The 22,883-nt window shown below is 41.2% G+C and overlaps 1 protein-coding gene and 1 long non-coding RNA gene across 2 annotated transcripts in view; one reads left to right on the top strand and one right to left on the bottom strand.

Moving 5' to 3' along the window:
- Positions 1 to 22,883, bottom strand: part of LOC112228668 (cGMP-dependent 3',5'-cyclic phosphodiesterase) — a 53,723-nt gene that overhangs the window by 3,161 nt on the left and 27,679 nt on the right. The window contains exons 2-22 of the mRNA XM_024394198.2: positions 14,451 to 14,540; positions 12,884 to 12,975; positions 11,058 to 11,167; positions 10,567 to 10,622; positions 10,414 to 10,473; positions 10,140 to 10,293; positions 8,414 to 8,466; positions 8,233 to 8,307; positions 8,090 to 8,131; positions 7,918 to 7,986; positions 7,650 to 7,780; positions 7,400 to 7,511; positions 7,177 to 7,216; positions 7,036 to 7,099; positions 6,867 to 6,948; positions 6,568 to 6,742; positions 6,315 to 6,427; positions 4,451 to 4,528; positions 4,134 to 4,256; positions 3,846 to 4,039; positions 3,661 to 3,748 (exon numbers count right to left, since the gene is read on the bottom strand). Coding sequence (XP_024249966.1) covers positions 3,661 to 3,748; positions 3,846 to 4,039; positions 4,134 to 4,256; positions 4,451 to 4,528; positions 6,315 to 6,427; positions 6,568 to 6,742; positions 6,867 to 6,948; positions 7,036 to 7,099; positions 7,177 to 7,216; positions 7,400 to 7,511; positions 7,650 to 7,780; positions 7,918 to 7,986; positions 8,090 to 8,131; positions 8,233 to 8,307; positions 8,414 to 8,466; positions 10,140 to 10,293; positions 10,414 to 10,473; positions 10,567 to 10,622; positions 11,058 to 11,167; positions 12,884 to 12,975; positions 14,451 to 14,540 — 2,001 coding nt within the window. The remainder of the gene's footprint in view (positions 1 to 3,660; positions 3,749 to 3,845; positions 4,040 to 4,133; positions 4,257 to 4,450; positions 4,529 to 6,314; positions 6,428 to 6,567; positions 6,743 to 6,866; positions 6,949 to 7,035; positions 7,100 to 7,176; positions 7,217 to 7,399; positions 7,512 to 7,649; positions 7,781 to 7,917; positions 7,987 to 8,089; positions 8,132 to 8,232; positions 8,308 to 8,413; positions 8,467 to 10,139; positions 10,294 to 10,413; positions 10,474 to 10,566; positions 10,623 to 11,057; positions 11,168 to 12,883; positions 12,976 to 14,450; positions 14,541 to 22,883) is intronic.
- LOC112228669 lies at positions 1,094 to 7,766 on the top strand. The gene is made up of 4 exons (XR_002950081.2): positions 1,094 to 1,648; positions 2,650 to 2,690; positions 3,851 to 4,877; positions 7,674 to 7,766. It is a non-coding gene; the product is annotated as an uncharacterized LOC112228669 (long non-coding RNA).

The following is a 22,883-nucleotide window of genomic DNA, read 5'->3' on the forward strand; positions in this document are numbered from 1 at the left end:
GGTCATTGATTCTATGGCTAAATTTAAAGGGAAACTCCGCCGCTTTTAACATTTGGGTTGTTATTAAGAAGTATTTATTAATGTCTTACACAGTGTGCAGTATTATGATTTCATGTCTATTGACTGTTTAATGATGAGCAAAATTGGAAATTGTTTGTGAAGTTTTCAAGTAGAATCTCTGAGATGACTAATACAAGTTTTTATGGACAGTCATTTTCAGCTATCTATATAACTCATCTGCAGTTTTCTGATCATAATGGAACAGCCTGCTTATGCTATATGTTGCTCTGGTTGTCTTCATCCAAAAACCTATAGATATTATATTTATAGTCAGCTTCCTCCAGCAAACTCCCATGACTCCATTTGGCAAGACCACGCCCACCATCACAGATAAAGTTGCAACTCCGGCCATTGCATTCTTTCCAAATAGCCTATATTTTTGTAGTGAATTACTTGTTAACTTCATACTTTGTATTAGTTCTACAGTGTTGTATTTGGCTGTTAATGTTGAAAATACTTTAAATGCAGCAAGGTTGGCTACTTTACTTAGCTAGCTAGCATTGCTAATGTTAGCATAAAAGATACAGGCTTCAATCATTAGAGACTATGATTCTGTAATGATTAGCCTGTAAATGTCATGATAAATGTTCTAACAGGCCTAAATGTTGTTTGGACTGTTGTTTAAGACAGTCACTAAGATTAAGCTTGGCTGTTATTGTTGCAAACACTTATTATTTTGGGTGTAGCAGTCGAGCTAGCATGCTAGCTAACATCAGATACAGTAATGTATTGTTAGCTTTTGTTTGCATCTAAATTTGAATGGTTCTTTATTGTGATTGGTGACAATACATAAACATATATTCGGCATGATATGCATGCAAGCATTATAATATGATTACAACACAAAAGTAATGTGAAATGCATTCGTCATTTATGACATAATTTATGCTTGATCTGAAAATGTGATCTGGCGGCACCATATGGAGGGTGTGGTGCAATTGCGGGGCCTCCGGGAGGTTGCGGAGGCCAAATTGCTCCGTACAGCATCACAATGCGCTTCCCAAATTTTGTAACAATTACATGATTGGTTGACAGTAGGTGGGGGCGGTACATCCTGTATAAACACAAATTCACTTCTTGACAACTTCCTTGATAACAAACATGAACTTTGACCAAAGGCTATCAGAAAAAGTTCACAAATAAAAAACATTTACGATACCTCGTGTAAGGAATTTCAAAGACACAGAAATTAGTTTGAACTCCTGGAAAGAGATCGGGGATCCAATTTGGTTTCTAAAATCGGATTATATTTGGCTGATTTCACTGCATAACATTTAGAAGTTGTCCCTTTTCAGGTTTAGAAAAACGAACTCATTCGTATCAGCATACAGAAATCGAAAGTGGTAATTAAAGTAGTTTTTACCCGTAATGCAGTTGGTTGATGATGACATCAATGTATTGGGTTTGACAGATTCTGACCCCAACATAGTGTGGAGTACACAAATAAACAATAGCCTAAATGTAGAATAATTTTGCTGTGAAACAATGAGATTCGTGGGGGGAAACGGTGCAGTCGTTTTACATCATGCTATCTTGGCTGAGCTCCTGTGTCAAGCACTGGGAAACGGACTCCAACATCTCAGAAGAGGTAAAGTCTGGTCTTTTCGTTTAGCTAGTGGCTGGATGGCTATAGAGATTAGCCCTGAATCACTAGGAGTGGTGCAGTGCAGATCAATTTATTGGCTGCGTATGAAGTATGAATGCTTTGACTTCTGCGGAGGCCGCATCTCAGTAAATGCTGTACGGCCACTGCAGATGATGGATTGACCATGCATAGCCTTTTAGTCTGGGTTTGCTAGCCAGCTAAGCTAACTGCAGACTGGGCAATGCATTGTATCCTGGGAGGTGAAATGCACCCTGGGAATTGTAGTATACGGTACGAGGGCAAAACAGAAGCTTAAAAAATGACAAGGAATCGTGCAGTATTACTAACAAAAACGATAAAACGTCAAAACGTGTATCACATCTTACATTAAGAACACCTGCTCTTTCCATAACATAGCGTTCACCTGGTCAGTCTATGATCCCTTATTGATGTCTTATTGATGTTTTTCACACTGAACAGTTTCCCATGTGTATCAAGAATGGTCCACCACCCGAAGGACATCCAGCCAACTTGACACAACTTTGGGAGGCTTTGAGTCCACATGGGCCAGCATCCCAATGTTAGGATGGTGTTCCTAATGTTTTGTACACTCAGTGTATACAGGTACTTACAGCACAATAACTGGTTATAAAGTGGTGGAATTGTCCTTCAAACTGCAAATACATTCTCAATGAAGTAAGAATTATATCACAATAATGTTTAAATCAATTTAATATAGGAAAGAGGAGCCAACTAAAAGTGGCAGCGATGATGTTCAAAGTAGTCCAAGCTACAAAATAAACCAACAGACCACTTCAAATACAATAAAACTGTCATTAACGGTTACAGAATTTTGTTTTGACTGTGACATGTTGACTGTAATATGTTATTGTTTATCTACCTTAGTTGAATGCACTGACTGTAAGTCACTCTGGATAAGCACGTCTGATGAATGAACAAAATGTAAATGTAAATTGTAACAGCATTCTTCTTCCTCTTCTGAGGAGGAGTAGCGAGAAGGATCGGAGGACCAATGCGCAGCGTGGTAAGTGTCCATAACGTTTATTTTAAGACATAAACTGAACACTATGAAATACAAAACAATAAATGTGAACATGACCGAAACAGTACCGTGTGGCAACAAACACTCACATGGAAACAAACACCCACAACTCAAAAGTGAAACCCAGGCTACCTAAGTATGATTCTCAATCAGAGACAACTAACGACACCTGCCTCTGATTGAGAACCACTGAACTCAAAACCCCAATATAGAAAAACACACATAGACTGCCCACCCCAACTCACGCCCTGACCATACTAAATAAAGACAAAACAAAGGAAATAAAGGTCAGAACGTGACATAAATGTAGAAACAAACACCTCCTGGATATTATTATAATGAGCTCAGTCCCCAAATAAGTGCAAATTTGGTCAGTCTGGACCAGACCAAATCTGAACAGATCCTAGACATGTAGGCCATGTTTCACAAGTTGAACAGCATAGTACAGTACGGCACAGTTCAGTACAGAAGAGCACAGTAGAGTACGGTACAGTGCAGTTTAATTCAGTAGAATAGAGTACAGTTTAGTAGAGTACATTAGAGTAAAGTAGGGTACAATACACTACATTATACTGTACTCTACTGTACTTAGCTATACTTTACTTTTCCTTACTTTACTGTACTGTACTCTACTGTGCTCTACTGTAATGTGCCGGACCGGACCAAATCTATGTTTGGGCCAAATATAGGCCAGTTCGGACCGGACGTGTCCGGATGTTGAATTGAAGGCTAGTCCGGACCAGAACAAATCTGAACCAAACATAGACGTCTATGACCTACTTTGGTGGATGTTGAAATCAAGGCTTGTCGGGACCGCACCAAAAACAATACAAAATAAAGACGGTTGGTCCGGACAGGACCAAAAAAGACATCCAAAAGATGTCGGCGTCAAACTGTGCTTAGTGGGCAATAGAACAGTCTGTCTGTGTGTTTGTGGTATGAGGGATCTTACCGATGCCACCTGGAAGGAGTTGTTGGTCCCTCTGTGGTCCAAGTCATGACACATGCAGGACACAAAAAGAGCAAACATCTCGATGTCCCTGAAAGAGGACGCTGCAGTGTGAGTTGAAGTGTTCATGAGGGTGTTTCACTTTATCGTAACAATGTTTTTAAATGCATTTCTCTGTGTGTTCTTACTCTAGGTAGTTGGATAGCTCCAGGTTCTTGCAGAGGAGGTAGCAGAAATGAGAGACTGAAAACGCGTGCATCCAGTTGTGATATGGAGGATCCCTGTAGCCTCTCTTCACCATCAGACAAAACCTGGCCAGCGTGTTCATGTTGATCTTGTAGGTGTTTATGAAGCCCATGTCCTCAAACATGCTGATCACGGCCTAGGAACAGGAGGCATAATCGAGAGACATGAGAAAACAGAAATAATACACACTACCAGTGTCTTTCTCCAAGATTGTGTGTTGACTGTCTCACTGTGGGTGTGCTATCGTCTGACAGGGAGCGAGGTGTGTAGGTGAAGCTGGAGAAGCTGGGGTGTATTTCCCCTACAGCCTGGATGCCCACAGTCAGTAGCCGGGTCACTTCCTCGTCTGACACCTGAGGGACAGGGTCAAAGGTCAGGACATTAACTGCCAAATATAACAAAATGGCTGGATCTGCATTCATAGATTGAAGAGATAAGTGGCTGGATCTGCATTCATAGATTGAAGAGATAAGTGGCTGGATCTGCATTCATAGATTGAAGAGATAAGTTGAATAGGTTGAAGAAGAGCTCTGATTGGATGCTTTACCATCATGTGGTACTTCATCATCTCATTGGCCAGCTGACTCCTAAACTGTGCTTCATCGACCCTCTTATACAGGAGGGACTGAGGAACAGAAAGCACAGGAGTCATTCAGCATGATGACAATATTGTTGATGACAAATTATTGTTAAACAATTTATCAATATCCACAGTAAGGACGATAACTTTAACTTTTTGGTATTTATTATTGTTCTAATTCAGGTGAACAGGAGCGTTCATAGTACAACGACAACTACAAAAAGAGTGGGGAACGATTACAAGAGCTATCGTTTGGATCACTTTCAAAGTGATTTATTTTCCATATCCCTTTGATGATAAAAAATTGACAACCAATCGAAAAAGCATTCTCTTGAAGTTTTCTTGGTTCTAGCTGCGCAAGGCTGCTCGGGGAAGAGAGACGGCTGAGTGCATGGTAAGCTTGCCTGAATAACCGGGCATGTCTGAGCATATTGGTGGCCACGACAAACAGCGCATGAGAAGGCCATATTTTGCAATACATTCTGACAAAATACACACTATGACTGGCCTGCTAATATGCCTTTCTGGACCTTGTAAACTGTTGAGAATAGACCAATAACTAATCGAAAGGGTTGCATAATCAATGATATGATGTAAAAGATGTGCAGGCTAAACAGCGTTTGTTGTTGAATTACTACATTTAAATATGAGTTTCAATATTACATGTGCACCACCATTCAAAAGTTTGGAGTCACTTACAAATTTCCTTGTTTTTGAAAGAAAAGCACTTTTTTTGTCCATTAAAATAACACAAAATTGATCAGACTATTGATCAGACTAATGACTATTGTAGCTGGAAACGGCTGATTTTTAATGGAAGATCTACATAGGCGTAGAGGCCCATTATCAGCAACCATCACTCCTGTGTTCCAATGGCACGTTGTGTTAGCTAATCCAAGTTGATCATTTTAAAAGGCTAATTGATCATTAGAAAACCCTTTTGCAATTATGTTAGCACAGCTGAAAACTGTTATTCTGATTAAAGAAGCAATAAAATTGGCCTTCTTTAGACTAGTTGAGTATCTGGAGCATCAGCATTTGTGGGTTCTATTACAGGCTCAAAATGGCCAGAAACAAAGAACTTTCTTCTGCTACTCATCAGTCTATTCTTCTTCTGAGAAATGAAGGCTATTCCATGCGAGAAATTGCCAAGAAACTGAAAATCTCGTACAACGCTGTGTACTACTCCCTTCACAGAACAGCACAAACTGGCCTTTTCCAGAATATAAAAAGGAGTGGGAGGCCCCGGTGCACAACTGAGCAAGAGGACAAGTATGTTAGAGTGTCTAGTTTGAGAAACAGACGCCTCACAAGTCCTCAACTGGTAGCTTCATTAAATAGTACCCGCAAAACACCAGTCTCAATGTCAGCAGTGAAGAGGCGACTCCGGGATGCTGGCCTTCTAGTCAGAGTTGAAAAGAAAAATCCATATCTCTGTCCAGTGTCTGTGTTCTTTTGCCCGTCTTAATCTTATATTTTGGAGATATGGACAAAAAAATTGCTTTTCTTTCAATAACAAGGACATTTCTAAGTGACCCCAAACTTTTGAACGGTAGTGTACATTGAAGCACTGAATGGTCTTGTGTTACTACCTTATTACAAGGCCTACAGCGTGCAGTAGGATGCGTTAATCAGCTGATCGACAGGTGTACTGCAGAACGATTAGCGGTCCACTGGTGTGGATGCTCAAAATATAGTAATGTATAATTTATTATTATAGTTATTGTCCTTGGGTGTGGATGGCCCTTTAATCTATACAAAAAACATGATGTCAGGTAATAATCAGTTATAAGGCCAATAGGATAAGCAAAGGGGATGCCTGTGCACTCACATGAGCGATGCTGATGCCACAGTATATGGAGAAGGCTGTGGCCAAGTCCTCATCCAGACGGGTGAACCATGGTCCATTCGTCTTGTTGACCAGCTCCGCCACGCCAATCACTTCTGAACAGAGAGAGAGAGAAAGAGAGAGAGATAGATGAGAGATATACAATTATCAGTAGATAGATCAGAAATAGGGAGACGGGGAAATGGAGAGAGAAAGAAAGAAAAGCGGGCAGAAAAAAAGAGACGGAGAGACAGACCTCCATGTTCGTCCTTTATGGGGAAGCAGAGGATGTTGCGTGTTCTGAAGCCTGTGCTGTCGTCCACGGCACGGTAGAAGAGAGGGTGGGAGTAGGCATCTGTGATATTGAGGATCTTCCCTGTGGTGGCCACATGGCCTGCTATGCCCTGGTCAGCAGGGATACGTAGCTCTGTCTGAGATGACAAGAAAGAGGCCATTACAGTATGGAAATAACAGTCATATACAATACCATTTTGTCTAAGATAAAAGTCTGTAGATTAGAGATTTGGGTGGAGTGAGTTGAGGATGATGACCCACCTCCTCATCGATAACCACTCCTCCATTAAACACCTTGGCAACTAGTTCATGACTGACACTGTCCAACAGGAACACAGAACAACTGAGAGATAGAAGGGTCATATTAATCAATGTTACTAACGCTTTTGTTAGCATCTTTGTGATAGCCTTATGGTAATACAGTACTTACATTTCTGCACTGGTGAGACTCCTGGCTTCTGCAATAATCTCTTTCAGCAGGACTGATACATCATCTGGAGACAGAAGTAAATAACTGTTGTTATAACAACTGACATTGCGCCACTAAAAATAGGCTAAGTATGATACTCACCCAAATGTGTGAAGAGGTTTTTGGCGACCTGAAGCAGTGCCTATATGAACCCAAACAGACACAGGTAACAAACAGTTGAGAAGACCAGAAGTGGATTTGTGGGTTAGCTAAAGATTCTCACCAGGTTAGGGATTGTTATGGACAAAGTCGAGCAGAGCAAGGCTAGCACAGTACAAGTATTGGCTCAGTGGTCAATGAATGCAGTCAGGTAGCGTCTCCTTACCTGACATTCATACTTCAGTCTCTGTTCCTTCTGGAAGGCCAGTGTGCTGGTCAGTACTGAGGATGTGTAGCGGAAACAGTGCTGCACTATGTGTTCATCCAGCTCTGTGTGTCTGAAGGATGACAAACACACACACACACACACACAGTATTTTACAGTAAGACACAGACAGACGCAGCTATCCATGCACACAGGCATACACCCACAGGCAGCAGTATGCATGCTTACGCAAACACACATAGATAAATACCTGTCTGCTCCTTTTTTGTTGAAGGCACAGGCGAGGGCCACAACCTTGGTGGTGGCCCGACACTCAACAGGAACACACAGCATAGAGAGAACTTCAAATCCCAGAGTGCTGTTCAGCTGCTGGTGTTCCTCCTACAGTATCAGCCCAGAGAAGAAGGGAAAGGGGCAGAGATGTAGAGAACACGAGCATCAAACACATCCAAACCTACTACTTACTGTAAGACTACAAAACACCACAATACTGATCAGGAACATTTCAGTGTTCTTACTGGAGTGACGTCTTGCAGGGAGGTGCTCTTCCTCTTCTCCACAGCCTGACCAAGGTGGCCAAACGTCAGCTGGACCCCAGACAGATAGACAGGGTCAGGCTGAGTAAGGGGCAGCAGCAGGGGCACAGGTGGTAATGTCAGAGGGGAAGAAGGGCTGTGTTGTGTAACTTACTGGGAAACTGATCTCTGCCTTCAGAACCGTGTCTCCAACTACCTGAGGAATAACAAAGACATCCAACAAACGTGTTATTGTTTGTTTATTTTTGCAACTTTTGCTTTGTTTTAGAATATAGAATATTGTGTGTGTATGTGTACCTGACAGAACAGCTGTTGGTTATCCTCTGATACCAGAAGTAAACAGCAGCACAATGATTGAGTCTGTTCCTCCAGCTGTGAAAACAACAATACAACCCATTCAGTCAAACAGTCACTGTATATCAATCAAACAATCAACCAGCTCTGATAATTCACAGTTTATTTTTGGGTCTAGACTCACATAACGAATTACTTTTAGTTGGAGAGAGGCAGCATCCAGGTCATACAACTCTCCTATAGTAAGAAGGTGAAAGAATCAACATGAAATCATTACTTTATATTATTTTATAATATATTCTTATCTAACATTATCCAATACTCAGCATTGCATTGATGTATTTACATTGGCAAGAAAAAGTATGTGAACCCTTTGGAATTACCTGGATTTCTGCATCAATTGGTCATCATATTTGATCTGATCTTCATCTTAGTCACAACAAGACAAACACAGTGTGCTTAAACTAATAATACACAAATTGTTGTATTTTTCTTGTCTATACTGAATACATAATTTAAACATTCACAGTGTAGGTTGGAAAAAGTATGTGAACCCCTAAGCTAATTGGAGTCAGGAGTCAGCTAACCTGGATGCCAATCAATGAGACGAGATTGGAGATGTTGGTTAGAGCTGCCCTGCCCTACAAAAAACACTCACAAAATTTGAGTTTGCTATTCACAAGAAGCTTTGTCTGATGTGAACCATGCCTCGAACAAAAGAGATTTCAGAAGATTAAGAATTGCTGACTTGAATAAAGCTGGAAAGGGTTGCAAAATTATCTCTGAAAGCTTTTTATGTTCATCAGTCCACGGTAAGACAAATTGTCTATAAATGGAGAAAGTTCAGCACAGTTGCTACTCTCTAGGAGTGGCCGTCTGCAAAGATGACTGCAAAAGCACAGTGCAGAATGCTCAATGAGGTTAAGAAGAATCCTGGAATGTCAGCTATAGACTTACAGAAATCTCTTGAAAATGCTAACATCTCTGCTGATGAGTCTATGATACGTAAAACACTAAACAAGAATAGTGTTCATGGGAGGACACCACGGAAGAATCCACTGCTGTCCAAAAAAAACATTGCTGCACGTCTGAAGTTCGTAAAAGAGCACCTAGATGTTCCACAGTGCTTCTGGCAAAATATTCTGTGGACAGATTAAACTAAAGTTGAGTTGTTTGGAAGGAACACACAGCACTATGTGTGGAGAAAGAAAGGCACAGCACACCAACATCAAAACCTCATCCCAACTGTAAAGTATGGTGGAGGGAGCATCATGGTTTGGGGCTGCTTTACTGCCTCGGGGCCTGGACAGCTTGCTATCATCAACGGAAAAATTAATTCCCAAATTTATCAAGACATTTTGCAGGAGAATGTAAGGCTATCTGTCTACCAATTGAAGTTCAACAGAAGTTGGGTGATGCAACAGGACAATGGCCCAAAGCACAGAAGTAAATCAACAACAGAATGGCTTCAACAGAAGAAAATGTGCCTTCTGGAGTGGCCCAGTCAAAGTCCTGACCTCAACACGATTTAAATTGCTGTGGCATCACCTCGAGAGCAGTACACACCAGACATCCTAAGAATATTGCTGAACTGAAAAAGTTTTGTAAAGATGAATGGTCCAAAATTACTCCTGACCGTTGTGCAGGTCTGATCCGCAACTGCAGAAAACATTTGGTTGAGATTAGTGCTGCCAAAGGAGGGTCCACCCTACACTGAATATGTTCAATAAAGACATGAAAACGTATAATTGTTTGTGTGTTATTAGTTTAAGCAGACTGTGTTTGTCTATTTTTGTGACTTAGACCAATTTATGCAGAAATACCGGTAATTCCAAAAGCTTCACATACTTTTTCTTGCCACTGTATCGACAACAAAATACAGGTGCATGTCTCCCATCCCGCTATCATACCGCAAAGCCTCAGGATCTGATGATCCAGTGCACTGTAGTCCACATCAGGTGTTGTCCTCCTGTTCAGGGAGAGAAATGGTGTCCTGTTGACCTCTGACCCCTGGGTGAGCCTTTGGCCCTGCAAAGCCTGGACTCTCTTACAGGCTATGGTGACCTGTGAGAGACAATCAGAGTTATACCAGCAAATGTCAGCTACATTCAGTGCAGGCCTGCTGTCCCCAAATATGATCCCATGAAAGGACCGGTGGGTCTGGAGAAGGCATTTCAGACTCACATGTTTCTCCAGGACATCAAGGCTTTGTTCCTGAGCTATAGTGGGCAGTGTACAGCAAACCTTTTAGAATAGAGAAGACACAGAGTTTTTAGAAAGTATTATCTTTCACACTGTAAGGCAGAGAGGTGAGAGGGTTCAGTGGAGCATGCTCACCAAGAGGAGGGCGGTAGCTACTCCTTGGTCCCGGTCCAGAATTGGAATGATCAACACTGGGGTGGAGGTGGAGAAGATGGAGAGAAAATTATAGAAAATGAGAGGGTGGAGAGGAGGGACGTATTAGCCTGGAGGAGGACTGTGCACTCTTTTGAACTCTCTCAAATCATTTAGAGTAGAGTTGCTGTTGTTCACGCTGCAACCCACACAGATACTGATACTGGGAGGCAGGCAGCCTAGAGTTTAGAGCATTGGACCAGTAACAGAACGCTTGCTAGTTCAAATCCCCAAGCAGATAATGTGAACAAATCTGTAGATGTGCCCTTTAGCAAGGCACTTAACCCTAATTGCTCCAGGGTCACCCTCTCAGAGGGTCTCTCAGGTAGATTTGGAATATGCAAAAAACATATTTTAAATTTACACGTGTGAAATAGGACAATTATAAACACCCACCAAATTATTATGACAGATAGACAAAAACAAACACACACCTCTTTTGTCCTGCTGCAGTGGTTCTGTTAGTCTCTCTCTCTGTTTCCCCTGCAGCTCTGAGGAAGGAAGACCCTCACACTGTACTCTCCTCTGCTGGACAACCACATTCCTGAGAGAGACAAAGATTTTATTGATTGGTCACACTTTATTTGGATAGTCCGGATTTTCCATCTATAGATGCCCTACAGATGGTCATACTATCAGAAAACTATCTGTTGATGAGCAACTGCTTGATCATGTTACGGTTAGGTTTAGAATAAGTGTTACGGTAAGGGCTACGGCTAAGGTTAAGTTGAGGTTTAGGTTTAGGATAAGGGTTAAGGTTAGGATTAGAGCTAGGGCTAGGGTAAGTAGATAGTTTGTTGAAATGTTATTGATAGTCAAATAAAGTATTGCCAATTGATTTAAAGGGTAAGAAGCATGAGTTTTTACTCACCAAAGTAACAACACAAAGTGGTCAAAGACTTAGTAACTTAGTTGTAGTCACGATCTGGTTACCTAAAACTACGTTTTTACATATTTATTAACTTATTTCTGGATATCTTCAGAACTACCTACAACGCACTATTTCTCAACGTCATATGGAGAACCGGTGCCACCTAGCTAGTTCCATCTGGCTAACGTTAGCTACTAGCCATGCTAGCATGTAATTACATTCCAAACCAAGTGTTGGCGCTAGTGAGCTACTATGTACATCCACGCAGAAGAAAACATATAAATTAATGCAAAAAACTGTATCTGCTCTTCTCCTGTGCGTTTGGTAGTAGTAGTCGAGCGAGCTAGTAAGTGTTGTAGTTTTTTCCTTTGTCCGTAGCTAGTGCTCGTTTTCATTTCAGACCCAACAGCTTTTTTTTAAAGTGCAACCCAACAGGTTTTTTAGAAGCTAAATATTCAAAGTAGGTGTGTTGTTGTTGGGTGCAGTAATACCCACAAGGACATGGTTACGACTCATTTGTGGCCCAAAAACAAGAAGCTAGCTTTGAAGTGGTACTGGTTTGTCCGGTTGAAGCGAGCGTATTGGAGTAAGGGAACCGGGGGCATGTCTACTGTATGTTGTACTTATTTCACCCTAGAGGATTTCGATGGCTATAACCAGTGGAAGACAGGATTCGGTAAGGAGACTCCGACTGAAACCAGGTGCTGCACCGAGCGTGAATGTGAAGCCTGCAACCTGTTTCCTACCGACCTTCCAGGTACATCCCGAGTGTCAGCAGTGATGGAGATAAACTGGGTAATAAGTTCATTGTGGTAAACCTCTAATATAGCTTATCTAGCTTGTCAACTTGTGACTGTGTTCCAAAAACATGTTGACACATTGCTGGGATTGAGACATGGGAGCCAGCTTGCCTAGTTAATTAACTTCAGCTAAAGTTATTTTTGACGATGGTCCTGTTGGTCAATGTCATTGCATTGGATTGTCCCCTGAAAGTTGCGTGCCAAAAATTGCCCACTAAATTTGGTCAATATCATTGCATTGCATACCAAAAGTTGAGCACCTAAAATGTTCTGCCAATATTGTCTGCCAAATTAGTATACCAAAACTTGGCTGGCTATCTAGGTCAATTGGTAAGCTAGCTAGCTAATTCACTTTTAGCCAGTGAGGTTAACAACCAAAGCCATCTAGATAATATAACATATTATTAGAGATATTTCCTATATTATAGAATATTGCTTGTATGTCATAAATGATAGGTAGTCTTTATATAAAGACACAATGCATTTGGCTGATATATTACATAACAAACAATGTCACTTGAGGGAAAATGAAGACTAAATTATGACTGTCTGAAGTACAGGTCAACTGGGCACCACATCAGCCTATTACCTGAGTTTCCCCTCCTTCTGTAGCTCATGAGGTGGTTCTTCACACCACAAGCATCCTGTCTCTCCATCTAATAGATAGACGTATACACTGTCCTATAAGAGAGAGGGGGGGGGAAGGCAGCCTGTTAATAAGGGGATTAAAAACCACATGCATTCCCCTCCATATGTATTTTTGGACAGTAAAGCTAAAAACTCTGGGAATTCTCATTCAAGTTATAATGTTTCATATTAGACGAAAGTAAAGAATGTCAGATTTTGTTTGAGGGTATTTTCATACATATCTGTTGTGAATGCACTTTCTGTTTCTAGTGCCCCCATTTCAGCAAGTCTACAATTTTTGGGACAAATTCACTTATAGTGTATTACGTTTAGTCAAAAGTTTGTATTTAGTCCCATATTCCTAGCATTCAATGACTACATCAAGCTTGTGGCTCTACAAACTTGTTGGATGCATTTGTGGTTTGTTTTGGTTGTATTTTGGATTACGTTTTGCCCAATAGGAACTGAATGATGAATAATGTCTTGTGTCATTTTGTAGTCACTTTTATTGTGAGTAAGAATCAAATGTGTTTCTGAACACTTCTACCTTCATGTGTATGCTACCATGAGTATGGATAATCACGAATGGGTTGTCAATAATCATGAGTGAGAAAAATGTTACAGGGGCACACATATTATACCCCCCAAAAATGCTAACCTACCCTGTTAGTGTTAATGGTGAGAGGTTAGCATGTCTTGGGGGTATGATATAAAATGCTAACCTACCCTTTAGTGGTAATGGTGAGAGGTTAGCATGTAACATTCTCACTCATCATTATTCACTGTTCATTCTTAATTCTTCTTAATCATGGCATTATCAAGATTAATTTAGTGTTCAGAAACATCTCATCTACTCACTTAGAAAGAAAATGACTCCAGTCATCATTCACCATTCAGTTCCTATTGGGCAAAACATAATCCAAAACAAACCGCAAATGCATCCAACAAGTTTGTAGTCACAAGCTTGATGTAGTCATTGTGTGCAAGGAATATGGGACTAAATACTAAAGTTTTGACTACTTTAATACCCTGTAAGCTATTTTTTCCAAATACTTATGACACAGGGGGGAGTAGATACTGTACATAAAGTGCTTTCCTTTCTAAACAGTGAAACAGATATATGAACATACCCTGAAATAAAGGTGACATTCTGTACTGTTGTCTGATATAAACATTTTATCTAAATTCCAAAATGCTGGTGTATAGAACCATAATAAAATCTAAATTCCAAAATGCTGGTGTATAGAACCATAATAAAATAAAAATAGCTTCACCGTCCAAATACATATGGAGGGGAGTGTATGTATGCTTTAAGACCAAGCAGGAGAAAATATGGTTGGAATATGTCTGACATTTTCTTCATTACTTGGTCAAATATGTACAAGCGGATGGTATTTGGCCTGTTTTGTGTCATTCACTTGGTTTCCTGTTTCTCTGTAAGCTCTACCCAAGGGAGAATACAGTATGTTGGTGAGTAGGATGGAGACAGACTTTAGATATAAATCATGACGGAGACAGTAGAAACACACCACTTCAGAGAGGACAGCCTGGAGAGCCTTTCTGATGGCATCCCGCAGGGAAGAGGAGTCTGTGACTGAGGCCAGTCGGAGCAATTCATCCTGGGAAATAAAGTAAAGGGAAATAATCATTTATATCATGGTGACTTTGATGCAGAGGTACACAGAGGAGAAGGAGCAGGAATGGGCTCTGGATGTTACTCACACAGAGCTGCCTCTCCAGTAGCTCATATTCACTGGAGACACATGCACTGTAGAATACAGCCAGACCGACCGGTGACACATACAACACACTCACTATTACAGCAATCAATGCCAAATATTAGGATATATCTCAAAGGATGTAGCCGGGTCAATTCTCTAACTGTCAGACTGTGACTGGCAACCAAACACTCAGCCTCCAAAAACTGTAAGTCAGAATAGACATTTTTGTCTTTTAACAGAAACTCTTATCCAAAGCGACTTACAGGAGTAATTAGGGTTAAGTGCCTTGCTCAAGGGCACATCGACAGGTTTTTCACCTAGTCGGCTAGGGGATTTTAACCAGAGACCTTTCAGTTACTGACCCAACACTCTTAACCGATAGGCTACCTGCCCCCCAAATGACAGTAAGTTACAGTCATAACCAAAATTATTGGATCGCTTGATAAAGATGAACAAAAAATACTATATAAAATAAATAGTACAAATACTGAACTACACTGAATGTACAAAACATTAAGAACACATGCTTTTCCATGACATAGACTGACCAGGTGAATCCAGAGGTGAAGGTTATGATCCCTTATTGATGTCATTTAGTGTAGATGAAGGGGAGGAGACAGGTTAAAAGAGGATTTTTAAGCCTTGAGAACACTGAGACATGGATTGTATATGTGTGCCATTCAGAGGGTGAATGGGCAAGTAGCTGCTTTTGAACAGGGTATGGTAGTATGTGCAAGGCGCACCGGTTTGTGTCAAGAACTGCAAAGTTGATAGGCTTTTCACGCTCAACCGTTTCCCATGTGTATCAAAAATGGTCCACCACTCAAACGACATTCAGCCAAGCATTAGAGTCAACATGGGCCAGCATCCCTGTGGAATGCTTTCGAAACACTTTGTAGAGTCCATACCCCCAACCAATTGAGGCTGTTCTGAGTGCTAAAGTAGGGGGGTGCAACTCAATAGTAGGAAAATGTTCCTCATTTTTTGTATACTCAGTGTATATTGTATGCTAAAAAAAATTGAAATTACATAATTTTATACTAATTCAATTGTATTAGAGAGAAATAATTAAAACATCTAAAAAAAGATACATGCCAAAATCTTTGGCACCCCTAAAGATTCTTATGAATAAATAAACAAAATTTAATTAATATTCTTTTTAAATTAATCTCTCAATTGTGGCCTTGTATGGCTTCCTGTTTCACTGGGGTACAAAAACGAGATAAAGCATATAAATTCATTTGTCATCCATCACCAAGGGGAAAAGTAAAGAACTCACAAATTAAGAGATTGTTGTTGACTTTTATAAATCAGGCAATGGGTACAAAAAAAACAACTGATAAACCAAATACTGCTTACCACTATTAGGGCACCAATTACAGATGTAGGATCTTAATTTGAGCCAGTTTGCTACAGCAGGAAAATAATCCTGCATCAACAGGAAATGTGAATTATTTTGTGGATTATAATTAATGGGCATTTTTTGTAGGGGTGGATACATTTTTCATTACGGCAAATCAAGTCTTTTTAAACCTTGAATACACTACATTTTGCATTTCCTGTCGCACAGGAAAATTCTCCGCACAACAGAGTGATCAAATGAAGACATTTAAAACCACTGGAACAGTGGTACATTTGGGGAATGTGACGGAAGATGGAGGAAACTGAGGTTTTGTTTGAAACTGCTAGTGACCCATGAAGCTAATAGTACAGAAAGTGAGAATGAGTGGGACCCATTGGTGAAAAAAAGGGGAAACGAGAAGTAAAGCTATGTTGGAAAATAGGAAACCACTAGACTCGTTTTTAGTCGGAGTCAGGGTTTTGGATCAATGCTACTTAGGAAATCCGTTTAACGTCTCCCGGAAAATCTGGAATGTGTTGGAGGAAAGTGTGGAGTCAGTGAGAGTCACAAGAAGTGTTCTTATTTAGATTTTTGGTGTGTCTGCGGAGCAGAAGAAGTGTGTTTTAAGACTCAAAAAGATATCGGAGTGGAACGTTTCCTGCATGGATTTTTGTAGCAGTGCGCCAAATCAAGGGTGTTATTTCTGGGGTGGTGCAAGTAGTAAAGGCTGAGGATGTAACTGAAGACATTGATGGAGCGGTTGGTGCACGTCGACTGGCCTGTATGGTGGACAGAGAAAAGAAGTTCACTTCATCCATGCTACTGTTCTTTGATGAAGAGTCTCTTTCTTCTCACATAAAGTTAGATTCATGAGATACCAAATCAAATCACATTTTATTGGTCACATACACATGGTTAGCAGATGTTATTGTGAGTGTAGCAAAATGCTTATAAAATGCTCTTACCCTGTAAGAGCTTTTGTGCACAAGCGCCTTCAGTGTCATAAATGTAAACGATTTGGTCATGTGTCAACGGAAGAATATTGTATGCCAGATGAAGGGAAATGCTGCAACTGTGGAGGTGAACATGCGCCTAAATTCCTGGGGTGCCTTGTTAGGGTGAGTGAGAATGAGGTGCGAGGGTAAGGAGTGTCCAGTGTGTCTCTTATCTGGAGGCGGTGAGAAGATTGGAAGGAACGAGTGGCGGGGAAGAAGCAATGGTAGTAGAGCCACCAAGACCAGTGAACCGAGGGATAGTGAAATGCTACATGTTAAAAAAGTGGACTTTGTATTATTTATTGCAGTGTTTATAATCTGTACAGCACAAGTGGAGAAGAAGTGGAAGTAAATAGGAATCATTGTGAATGCAGCTGAACCTTTTTCGGGATTTCATAGCCGAGGCCTTGGAAGAAATCGTGTCAAAACCACACTCCCAGAGCCCTCACCTCCTCGCTGTAGGCTGTCTCAACGTAGTTGGTAATCAAGCCTATTACTGTTGTGTCGTCTGCAAAATTGATGATTGAGTTGGAGGCATGCTTGGCCATGCACTCATGGGTGAACAGGGAGTACAGGAGGGGGCTGAGCACGTACCCTTGTGGGGCTTCAGTGTTGAGGATCAGAGAAGAGGAGGTGTTGTTCCCTACCTTTACCACCTGGGGGCGACCCGTCAGGAAGTCCAGGACCCAATTGCACAGGGCAGGGTTCAGACCCAGGGCCTCGAGCTTAATGATGAGCTTGGAGCGTACTATGTTGTTGAATGCTGAGCTATAGTCAATGAACAGCACTCTTACATAGGTATGCCTCTTGTCCAGATGGGACAGGGCAGTCTGTGGATCTATTGGGGCGGATGCAAATTGAAGTGGGTCTAGGGTGGCAGGTAAGATAGAGGTGATATGATCCATGTCTCTCAAAGCACTTCATGATGGCAGAAGTGAGTGCTACGTAATTTAGTTAAATTACCTTTGCTTTTTTGGTATAGGGACAATGGTGGCCATCTTGAAGCATATGGGGACAACAGACTGGGATAGGGAGAGATTGAATATATTTGTAATCACACCAGCCAGCTGCTCTGCGAATGTACCTCCAGCACCGGCCCCTGAGCCTTTATATTGACTTTATTGAGAGCAACCAAGAAATGCAATCACCAGAGCGGTATCCTACGAAGCAAGCTAGATCTACTCAGGGTTAGCTTCTATTCCATTTGAGGCTTTATTCGTACTATGACGGTGTATATTGCTAGTCCGCCTGCCGCTAAAACTAGCAGGCTTGTAACTGCGTGTGCATGTCGCACATGGATAGTTGAATGCCAAACTCTTCATTGAGACAATGCTGAAGCATTAATTCATGGGCTAGTCAGTGCCACATTTGTGCCGAATTCAAAATGAAAGACAAGTTTTATCTTCCAAATTCAGTAGGCTATTGCCGTCTTTATTTTATTACTCATCATTAATGCCGTCTTTATTTTATTACTCATCGTTAATGCCGTCTTTATTTTATTACTCATCGTTAATGCCGTCTTTATTTTATTACTCATCGTTAATGCCGTCTTTAGTTTTCTTTCATGTGCTTATCAATGCTCAAGCACCTTTTTTCCCCAGGCCTATCGCTAGGTTATCTTTATTAAGTCATACAAAATTGTTACATTATTTGAAGTTTAAAATGCATTCTGTCATGACTAAATGTGTAATGTGATATATTTTAACATTACTATTTTTTTCCACACAAACATTTGGTTAATAAAATATTTAATCAATAGTCTTCCTCAAATAATTGTTTTATTTATTTATCTAGGCAAGTCAGATAAGAACAAATTCTTATTTACAATGACAGCCTAGGAACAGTGGGTTTACTGCCTTGTTCAGGGGCAGAACAACAGATTTTTACCTTGTCATCTTGGGGAGTCAATCCACCAACCTTTTGGTTACTGGCCCAACACTCTAACCACTAGGCTACCTGCCTCCCCCATGGGGATGATGATGCAATCTTTGCAAGAGGGAGGGAATCTGATTTCATTGGTCCTCGGCTCAGGTGAGCCACTTTCGTAACACTGGTTCCGAGTTGAACTCAGAGTTGACCAAAATTACCTTGCTAATTCCTTAAACCTGCTTCATAGGACACTCCTCTGGAGTTTGCTAAATGGCGCTGGCACTTGGATTAGAACCGGGTGCTATGGTCAGATGAGACAAAAATAAAGCTCTTTGGCCACACACACCAGTGGTGGGTTTGAAAGAAGGATGCATATAAGAAAATGATCTCATATCTACTGTACAATATGGTGGTGGATCCTTGATATTATGGGGCTGTTTTTCTCTTGTTAAGGTTAACGGCATCAAGAACTCTACAAAGCACCAGGACATTTTAGTCAAAAACCTGGTTGCCTCTATCAGGAGGCTGAAACTTGGTCACGAGTGGATTTTCTAGCAAGACAATGACCTCAAGCACACATCAAAATTCACCATGGAACCACAAAATAGCCATCTCAGTCTCCAGACTTGAACCACGTTGAAAACCTGTGATTTGAATTGCAGGGGGCAGTCTGTAAGCGCAGAATGAAGCATATCAAGGATCTGGAAAGACTGTATATATGAATGGTCTAAGATCCCTCCCAATGTGTTCTTCAATCTCATAAAACATTATGGAAAAAGGCTAAGTGCCGCTATCCTCCCAAGGGGAGGATGCACAAAGTACTGAAAACAGGGGAGACAATAATTTTGACACTTATCTTTTTTAGATTTTATTTTTTTACTTTTCTATTAGTATAATAGAATTTTGTTTGAGCATACCATATAGCTCAGTATTTGTCTTTTTTGCTAACTTTATGCCAATCATGTCATGCCCTGACCTTAGTTTTCTTTATTATTTTGGTTTAGGTCAGGGTGTGACATGGGTGATTATACGTTTTTGTATGTTTATGGGGTTGTTACCAGTCTAGGGGTTTTGTATGTCTATGGTTGCCTAGATTGGTTCTCAATTAGAGGCAGCTGTTTATCGTTGTCTCTAATTGGGAACCATATTTAGGCAGCCATATTCCTTGAGTATTTCATGGGTGATTATCTATGTCTAATGGATGTTGCATGTTTTGTACTCAGTGTTGATAGCGGTCGTGTTATTTCGTCTTACATTAAAAGTATGTATTCACATCACGCTGCGCTTTGGTCTCCTCACTACGACAAGTGTGACAAATAATTTCTGTTGTGTATTTTCCTTTTCATTGCATTATCAAAGAACATGTGGTTTTATCCGTGCCTTCATAATTTTGCACAATTAAAATGGTAGCTGGTTTTAATATAGTTTTATAGCTGTGTTTTTAGCAATATCAACAACACTTTAATGTTCACACGCATGGGGAATGCACCTGGAGAGGGTCCCTGTTTTATAATGCATGATCATTTATTGACGTTCATAAACTTGGACTTTTATCAGCTCTCTGGGCCAGAAGAATATGGAACACCAGGAATGATTAACATTTATAGTTAAGTGATAATTCATTTCAATCTTCCACACATACATACACACCACAGAAGGCTGCTGAGGGGAGGAAGGCTCATAATAATGTCTGGAATGGAGTGAATGGAATGGTAGCAAACACATGGAAACTATGTGTTTGATGTGTTCGATACCATTCCATTAATTCCGTTCGAGCCATTACTATGAGCCCGTCCTCCCCAATTAAGGTGCAACCAGCCACCTGTGGTACAAACATACTTGCCACACAGGAAACCTTCACTTGCCTTAGTCTAAGTTACAAACAGGTCTGGAGAAACAACTTCATCATACACAGTGATCATCCTTAATCCCAGAAACCAGAGTAGGGTTGCAAATGGAGGGTATATTACTGGAAAGTAATGTGTGTGTGTCTCCTCCACAAATCGACAGATAGCTAACAACTCTAATAATAATGAAGATCCAGGAGGCAGGAATACCATTTGGGTTCTTTAGTAAGGATGATAGTAAAACTGCAATACAAAAAAGAGAAAATATGTATCACAACATGATCTGCATCCATTTACATCACGCAAACAAAGGCATACAAATAATAATTTAGAAATACACCAATGAATAGCATGAATCCGTGAAATTACCAGGAACATATGCATAAAATGACTGAAACCCAGTACACACAACTATGTATACATACAATGAAATTAAAATAATACAATCTCGTAACATACTAAGCACTGAAATTAGCCAGATACATACAAAGACAAGAAGCTAGCAACATTTAATCACGGAATGGGAGCTAGCATGCTAACACACAATGTTAAGTGGTTATCGTCACAGCTGTGTATATCCCCCCCGCAAGTGGATACCAAGACGGCCATCAGGGAACTTCACTGGACTTTATGCAAACTGGAAACCTGAGGCTGCATTTATTGTAGCTGGGGATTTTAACAAAGCTAATCTGAGAACAAGGCTACCTTAATTCTATCAGCATATCGATTTCAGTACACGAGCGAGTAACACATTCGAACACTGCTACTCTAACTTCTGCGATGCATACAAGGCCCTCCCACGCCCTCCTTTTGGCAAATCTGACCATGACTCCATCTTGTTGCTCCACTCCTATAGGCAGAAACTAAAACAGGAAGCACCCATGCTTAGATCTGTCCAATGCTGGTCTGACCAATCAGATTCCAAGCTTTAAGATTGCTTCAATCACGTGGACTGGGATATGTTCCAGGTAGCCTCAGACAATAACATTGACGTATACACTGACTCGGTGAGAGAGTGTATATGGAAGTGTATAGGAGATGTTGTACCCACTGTGGCTATTAAAACCTTCCCTAACCAGAAACCGTGGATTGATGGCAGCATTCGTGCAAAACTGAAAGTACGTACCACCACATTTAATTATGGCAAGGCGACTGGAAATCTGACCGAATACAAACAGTGTAGCTATTCCCTCCGCAAGGCAATCAAACAAGCTAAGCGTCAGTATAGAGACAAAGTAGAGTCGCAATTCAACGGCTCAGACACGAGAGGTATGTGGCAGGGTCTACAGTCAATCACGGACTACAAAAGGAAAACTAGCCCCATCGCGGACAACGATGTCTTGCTCCCAGACAAACTAAACAACTTCTTTGCTCGCTTTGAGGACAAAACAGTGCCACTGACTACTGCCCGCTTCCAAAACCTGCGGGCTCTCCTTCACTGCAGCTAACGTGAGTAAAACATTTAAACGTGTTAAACCTCGCAAGGCTGCCGGCCCAGACGGCATCCCCAGCCTCGTCCTCAGAGCATGCGCAGACCAGCTGGCTGGTGTGTTTACGGACATATTCTATCAATCCTTATCCCAGTCTGCTGTTCCCACATGCTTCAAGAGGGCCACCATTGTTCCTGTTCCGAAGAAAGCTAAGGTAACTGAGCTAAATGACTATAGCCCCGTAGCACTCACTTCCGTCATCATGAAGAGCTTTGAGAGACTAGTCAAGGACCATATCACCTCCACCCTACCTGACACCCTAGACCCACTCCAATTTGCTTACCGCCCAAATAGGTCCACAGACGACGCAATCGCAATCACACTGCACACTGCCCTAACCCATCTGGACAAGAGGAATACCTATGTAAGAATGCTGTTCATCGACTACAGCATTTAACACCATAGTACCCTCCAAACTCGTCATTAAGTTCAAGACCCTGGGTCTCGACCCCGCACTGTGCAACTGGGTCCTGGACTTCCAGCCCCCTATCCACATTGACGGGACAGTAGTGGAGAAGGTGGAAAGTTTTAAGTTCCTCGGCGTACACATCACTGACAAACTGAAATGGTCCACCCACACAGACTGCGTGGTGAAGAAGGCACAGCAGTGCCTCTTGAACCTCAGAAGCCTGAAGAAACTCTGGCTTGTCACCAAAAACATTAACCAACTTCTACAGATACAGAATCGAGAGCATCCT

Source organism: Oncorhynchus tshawytscha, linkage group LG30 (assembly GCF_018296145.1).
Source record: "Oncorhynchus tshawytscha isolate Ot180627B linkage group LG30, Otsh_v2.0, whole genome shotgun sequence".
NCBI classification, from domain to species: domain Eukaryota; kingdom Metazoa; phylum Chordata; class Actinopteri; order Salmoniformes; family Salmonidae; genus Oncorhynchus; species Oncorhynchus tshawytscha.